Below are 7,381 nucleotides of genomic sequence, written 5' to 3' on the forward strand. Positions count from 1 at the left end.
TGCGTGAATGCTGGACATTTTTACTGGGTCCCCTAGCAAGACATCCAAAGAGAGAAAACTGAGAAGAGAGACACATTTTCTCTGAATGGAAGCTCAATTTTCAACTTCGTTAGCAATATCATAAAAATATTTTTGCTTTATTTTTTTTTTTTTCAAAATCCTGTGAACTGAGTTCCAACTGTGACTGGCTCTTTGACTAGTCAGGTGCCTGGATCCTACTGTTACCCCTTTGGCACAAATTTGCTACAGAGTTTGGATCGCCCTTCCTTGATCCCTAGGCTCACAGCCAGAGACCTCTTGCCCTCTTTCCCGGCCCTTGTGCTGTCTGAAGCGTCCATCAGAGTAGAGCCATATCTGTTCCTAGGAGCAACCACAGCCTCTAGCTGATCCCTGAATTGTAAAACTTGAGCAATACTACACAAGGAGTTGCCCCCGCGACCCCCATCAGCAGCAGTGTCGGCTGAGAAAGGCATAGTTCCACGGGTGGAAATAGAGGGTTTCACCCCACACCCCAGAGAAACTGCTTGGTCCAGAAGATGGATAAGATGAGCAGCAGTGTGACACTGAGGATGACAGCCATCAGGTAGGCAAAGATGCGGAACTGGGGGTTGCGGAAACACTCCCTCAGAGAGTAGTGGCTGGGGATAGCCCTGGGCCTGCGGCTGGCCACAGGGGTGGTGGCCGGTGGGGGTCCTGTCTGGCTCCCAGGCTCTGGGCCCAAGTTCAATGTGTAGACCCGAGGCTGGCGCAGGAAGTAGCGGCTCTTGGGCTGGTCCTTGAGGCACAGCTGGCGGCCTTCCAGGATGACGTGGTGGGGCTCCAGGCGGAGCAGTGTGAGCATGGTGGTGTCCGTGGGCAGGTCGGTGACCGGCTGGCCTGAGGCTAGCACGGTGGGCTGGCGGCAGAGCGGGCACAGGAGCCGGCGCTGGGCCGGGGTCACCAAGCTGAGGTGGGCCAGGCATTCCACGCAGAAGGAATGGCAGCAGTCCAGCATTTTGGGGGTATGGAACGTGTTATTGAAGGGGTTCCAACACACGGGGCACTCGGCCTCCGGCTCTCTGTGGCCCTGTGGCTCGGTCATCCTCACACCCGATCCTGAGGAGTCTGGCAGGAATCGTTCTAAAAGGAAGACAAGAGGAGCAAAGGAGCATCTAGGAACCACAACTGTGTCAGGGAGCTGGGAATCAAAAAGACAGCTCTTCTCCATCACATCTTACGGATGGAAAACACTTGGTGCAAAGGGTGAGGGCTTTAGTATTTCAGCACCCCACTCCTCATGCTATGTCCCCTCTCTTTGGACTTAGGCATGAGCCTCCCACCCTTGGAGAAGACTGCACCCCCATTTTGAGGACAGACACAAATGCTCCTCATGCTCTATGTGATGCCTCGGTTGGCCCTGCCTCCTGTGAGAGAAAGGAGGGTCTCTAGATGGTGTGAACTGGGGGCCAGTGTCCCTTTCTCTGTCACCTCAAACCCCGTGAGCAGGAAGATGGGAGCTAAGAATTCCCTGGTCTGGCCACCTCTGTGGACTCACAGGCCTCCCTCCGTCCAACCTTTCTGTGCCCTGCGCCTGATCTTCCTGTTAGCAAGGGGCTCTAGGCTTGACCTTCCTTTCCCTTGGGGCTGGTAGCTTGAAGGGGCTCCTGTGCAGACTCCAAACAACCCATTCCCGATCCTCTGGCCCTACTGGCTGCTCTTCCACCCCTTGGTCTCTGGGAGCTCCCGAGGCACCCACCTGTGCTTCCCTTTGTGGGGTGGTCAGGGAGATCGCCCTGGAGGGCCTGAGACTCCGTCTCTCCCGTCCTGAAGCTGCACAGCTCAGAAACCTGCCTCCTTGCCAGCTCGGGCTGTCACCATGGCAGCACACACGCAGCACCTGGAGCTGCCAGGTGGCCTCCGCCTCCTGAGCACCTGTATGATGCAGAGGCCGGAAGCTCCCTTTGTAGTGGCTGGTGGCCTGATAGGTGTCAGGGTGGGACCAGCATTCCCCAGGGCATGGTAAACCACCAACCTCCCAGTAGTGGCCAAGAGCCTGCAAGACTATAGGCCAAGGCAGCAATTTCCTGTTTCTAGAAGGTATAGAAGGTTAGGAGGTCTGGCCAGTCCCTCTCCTCAGTCTCTCTTGTCCATGTGGCTGAAACATCCTTCCCCATGGCATGCCCACCCTGTGTGGTGGACATGTCTCCCCTCTTGCAATGAGGCTTTCATATTTTAGAATGGCCATTCTTCTTCCCATTCTGGAATATCCCTATTTGGGTTATGCACTTTGTATTTCTCTGCTCTGGAGAAGTTTATGTTCTCTCAAGTAAATGGGAATGCCCTTCATTCATTGTCACTATGTAACGTAAATAATTCTGTGTAAATAAACTTCAGTCACAATAAATAAAAATAAAGAAATCTTTTTTTTTTTTTTTTTTGGTTTTTGGGCCACACCCTGTAACGCTCAGGGGTTACTCCTGGCTATGCACTCAGAAGTTGCTCCTGGCTTCTTGGGGGACCATATGGGACGCCGGGGGATTGAACCGCGGTCCGTCCTAGGCTAGCGCAGGCAAGGCAGGCTCCTTACCTCCAGCGCCACCGCCCGGCCCCAAAATAAAGAAATCTTAAAAAACAGAAGTGTTATTTTAAACTACCCAATAAAGCTAAAGAAGGAAGGGGAAAAAATATCTAAATCTACTTCTCTCCTTCCCTCCCTTTATTTACCCAATAAACCTGTTCTGCTTCAATATTTGTCTCCTTCTGAAATTTATTTTGAGAGGTGGCCACACCCAGCAGTGCTCAGGGGTTACTCCTGGCCCTGTGTTCAGGGATCACTCCTAAAAGGACTTAGGAAACCTTATGAGATTTCAGGGATCAAACCCCAGTTGACCATGTGGAGGCCTTGTGCCCTCCACAAGGTGCTATTGCTCAACTATACCTATTATGTTATTGCTCCAGCACCCCTCCTGATATTCTTTCCTGTGAAGAAGAGGCAATGGACTTAAAAAAAATTTAGGACTGACTTTTTTTTTTCCTGTAAAACTCAATTCCTGCCTCAGCCTGAGACTATGACTCCTAGAGAAATCTGGGGTGTGTGGGGTGGGAATCTTCTCCCACACTGGGTAGAACAAGTAGACTTCAGGTGCAGCTTGACAGCTCATGGAGCTGGGGGGAATGTGAATGTCAGTATTATGAAGGGGTTCAAGGCATACTTTTTTGGGGGGAGAGGGGAGCAACAGCCAGCAGCACTCAGGGGTTACTCCTGGCTCTGCACTCAGAAATCAGTTCTGGAAGGCTCGGAAGACCAAATGGGATGCTGGGAATTGAACCTGGTCTATTCCGGGTTGGCTGCTTACAAGGCAAATGCCCTACCACTGTGCTATCTGGCTCAACGCATACTTTTGTCATCTTTCCAAGCCCTTCTCTAGATAACCAAGGTAGGGAGGGGCATGTCATGGTAGTCTCAGGACACCTAGGGATGGTTTTTGTTGCTGTGGATCATCATTTGGGTCCCTGGTTACATTTGCTGTTACATTTGCCTTTTATCAGCATTTCCTCTGGCTCCAATAAATTTCTCATTGTGGGAATCTAGGAACACTGCAGCATGGTGGATCCAGGGGCAGCAATGTTCTTGCACTCCTGACTGACATTACCTACCCAGTTGGGGGAAGCCTACTCCCTCTCACTCTTACCACCCCAGTTTTTCGCTAGGCCTTACACCACACCCCCTGGGAGTAGAAGGAGGCCGGGACGGCTCTGTCCAAAGCTTGTCTTTCTCATCAGGTGTCCCAGCTCTCTGAGGCTCCCTGCTCTTGAAGTCTCCCCCTCAATTAAGATTCTTTGCTCTCCAAGGTGGCTTTTGTGGCCCCTTCCACAAAACTTACTTTGCAGGGTCTTGCTGTATGCTAGGTGTTGCACCAGGCTTGGGAGATAATAGTGGAACCCCCCTAGAGTCAAGTAAAGGTGTGAAATGTGCTGGAGAAATTTATACAGTAGTGTAAGCCCATGACAAATCAAATGTAAACTCAAAAAAAAAAAAAAAAAAGACAAATGGGACTAGGAAAATGACTTAACAGGCTGGACATGCCATGTCTGCAGAAGCCCCAGGTTTTATCCCAAACATTGCATGGCCCCCATAAAACCCCATGAAGTGTGGCCTTGATAACCCCAGGGAACATGAGAGTGGCCCTAGTGACACCCCAAGTCCTGACATCCTCCCCACCTACTGAGCCCTAACAGTGCCGCAGACTGGAACAAGATTGAGCATCTCCTCGAACATGCTTGGAAACACCCCACCTAGGTTATTCCAAAAGTGGCCAAAACAGACACAGTCTCTAAGTTCATGATACTTTTTTTGTTTTTTGTTTTGGGGCCACACCCGGCGGTGCTCAGGGGTTACTCCTGGCTACCTGCTCCTGGCAGGCACGGGGGACCATATGGGATGCCGGGATTTGAAACAACCACCTCAGGGATGCCGGGATTCGAAACAACCACCTTAGGTCCTGGGTCGGCTATTTGCAAGGCAAACACCGCTGTACTATCTCTCCAGCCCTAAGTTCACGATACTTAAGAGACTAGTGAGGACAATGACATTTGATGACTAATGGACAATAAATACATGGTGTCAGCGAATGCTATTAAGAAAGAGAAAGGAAAGTGGGCTCAGAGGGGTGGGCTGCCCCAGGTAAAAGGACATGGCAGATTTCTACCCCAAGACTGGCAGAAAAGCTGAGACAGAAGGAGAAACGGAATCTAGCCCTATTCAATGATGTTCCAGGTCATTCCTCATGCTCTGAAAGGTGCTTCAGGTGAGAAAAGCCTGGCAGGAGGCTGCAATAAGGGGCAGAGGTGGAACTAGCTGGGGAGTTGGCTCAGGAGTCAAGCCTCAGAGAAAGAAATGCACATAGACTTCACTCCAGGGGGAGGGTGTACTCTGGGGCCAGGCCCTGGACAATTGCTACTTGCTGTAGAGCAGAAAACAGACCAATAAGGTCAGGGTGGAGATAGAGTAGAGGGTCGGGTCTCTCGCCATATTCCAGGTTGGGACAGAGGTCATGCTAGGCTCAGGGAGGAGGTAGCAAAAAAGACCAAGGCAAGAGGCAAAAGGTCTCTTTGGCCATGAAACCCAAAGCACTTGCCAAGAACTGGGGAGCAGCAGTGGCTCTGGAAGCAGCTGCTCATTGGGATGGGGGCCACTTTTACAGTGGTATGATGGCCTCTGGATCCTAAATGTCTTCCCCTTCACAAGAAGTTGAAAGCAGGACAGCAGGGTCTAAGGAAGAAGCTCTTACAAAGATCCTGGAGAGCTGGAAGGAGGAAAAGTTATACACACGAGAAGCTGGAGAGATAGCATAGCGGTAGGGCATTTGCCTTGCACGCAGCCAACCCAGGATAGACCTGGGTTTGATTCCTGGTATCCAGGAGTGCCCCCCCCCAAAAAAAGCATGATATCCCTTCAGTAATGATATTGCAAACCACAGTGTCTTGGACAGACAGACAGACCAACAGAGAAATGTCTGCCACAGAGGCAGACATGGAGGAGAGTGGGGAAGGTGGGAGAGAAAACTGGGGACATTGGTGGCAGGAAATGTGCACTGGTAAAGGGTGTTGTACATTGTATGACTGAAAGTCAATCATGAATAACTTTGTAATTGTGTATCTCATAGTGATTCAATTAAAGAAATTTTCTGTATTTTGGGGGATTGGTTTTGTGGACCACACCCAGCGGCACTCATGGGTTCCTCTTGGTTCTGCGCTCAGAAATCGCTCCTGGCAGGCTTGGGGGACCATATGGGATGCCGGAAATCAAACTTAGGTCTGTCCTGGCCAAGTGCAAGGCAAACGTTCCTGCTCCAGGCTCGGGGGACCTTCCAGGGATTGAACTCAGGGTCGGTTCTGAGTTGGCAGCATGCAAGGCAAACATCCTACCACTATCACTACCTGCTATCACTCAGGCCCCAAGATATTATTTCTTAAAAACCAAAGGTCCAGGGCCCGGAGAGATAGCACAGCGGCGTTTGCCTTGCAAGCAGCCGATTCAGGACTAAAGGTGGTTGGTTCGAATCCCGGTGTCCCATATGGTCCCCCGTGCCTGCCAGGAGCTATTTCTGAGCAGACAGCCAGGAGTAACCCTTGAGCACCGCCGGGTGTGGCCCAAAAACCAAACCAAAACAAACAAACAAACAAACAAAAAAACCAAAGGTCCCTAGAGTCAGGAAAGGCTCTTAGTGCAAGAGGCATGACCCCTGCAAGGCAATTTGAGACTGAGAGGGTCAAGACCTGCACTGAGGTGACTGAAAAGCTGTCAGCCTTGAGCTTAAAGGCTGAATTTTAGCATGTGTGAGAAATAGGCCCTTATAGCAAGCTCAAAAAGTCTCCAAATGCACACTGCTTAGAGCAGCTCCCCAAAGGAGTGGGTTCCAGTGAAATCAGTAAGGTTCCATGCAAGGAGGTGATGCAGAACTGTGTATCTGAGCAGTGAAATGCCTGAGAACTACTTCATTCTCCAGACACTGATGAAATCGTCTGAGCCTTCCATGCCATGAGATACTCTGCAGGTGTTCAAGTATGGTAAACAGCTATGAATATGGAAATGTGTTCAGAATATGTCACTAAGTAAAAAGAAGCCAGCAATAAAACCATATTACAAAGTCACCCAAGCTTCCAATGTTTGTGTGTAATGGAAAAAAGCTCTAGAAAGATGGACACTCACATGTCAGCTGTGGTTATCTCTGGGGATCAGAGTGCAGGTGCTTTAAAGAAATTCTCTTACCTGAAAAGGAAAATTTTACAGGCGCCGGAGAGATAACATTGAGGTAAGGCATTTGCCTTCAATGCAGAAGGTTGGTGGTTCGAATCCTGGCATCCCATATGGTCCCCTGAGCCTGTCAGAAGCGATTTCTGAGCCTAGAGCCAGGAGTAATCCCTGAGCACAGCTGGGTGTGACCCAAAAACCAAAGGGAAAAAAAAAAAAAAGGAAAGGAAAGGAAAATTTTACCAAAGTCATTTCAGTTTTGAGTTAGGAGCATACCCAGCAGTGGCTCTAAGTTACTCCTGCAGTGCTCAGGGGACCAAACGTAGGTAGGTGGTGCCAGGGATCAACATGGCAAGCACCTACCTGAGGTGCAATCTTTCTGACCCCTAAAACCAGCTGTTATGGCTGCTCCCTAAAGGTCTCCTCTCCCTCCCAAGGACTCTGGCATTTCCAGAAGTCCCAGGGTGAAATCTATCAGGCACTGTCCAAGAGAAGGCCCGCTCTCTACTGCAGTGCTCTTAGCTGCTAAGGGCCCCCAGAACTCTACTGTTGTTTTAGGGTCAGAGTCCAGCCAATTCAGGAGAGACTCTGGCCACGAAGTCAGCCACTGTTCATCACCACATCATTCCCAGCACCACCTAGAGGGAT

At 50.4% G+C, this 7,381-nt stretch overlaps 1 protein-coding gene across 1 annotated transcript; it reads right to left on the minus strand.

Moving 5' to 3' along the window:
• Positions 1-499: 499 nt before the first annotated feature.
• Positions 500-1,081, minus strand: RNF183 (ring finger protein 183). Its single transcript, XM_049784975.1, has one exon. The coding sequence runs from the start codon at positions 1,079-1,081 to the stop codon at positions 500-502; it is 582 nt and encodes a 193-aa protein (XP_049640932.1).
• Between the last annotated feature and the right edge of the window lie 6,300 nt (positions 1,082-7,381).

This window comes from Suncus etruscus, chromosome 1 (genome assembly GCF_024139225.1).
Source record: "Suncus etruscus isolate mSunEtr1 chromosome 1, mSunEtr1.pri.cur, whole genome shotgun sequence".
Classification (NCBI taxonomy): domain Eukaryota; kingdom Metazoa; phylum Chordata; class Mammalia; order Eulipotyphla; family Soricidae; genus Suncus; species Suncus etruscus.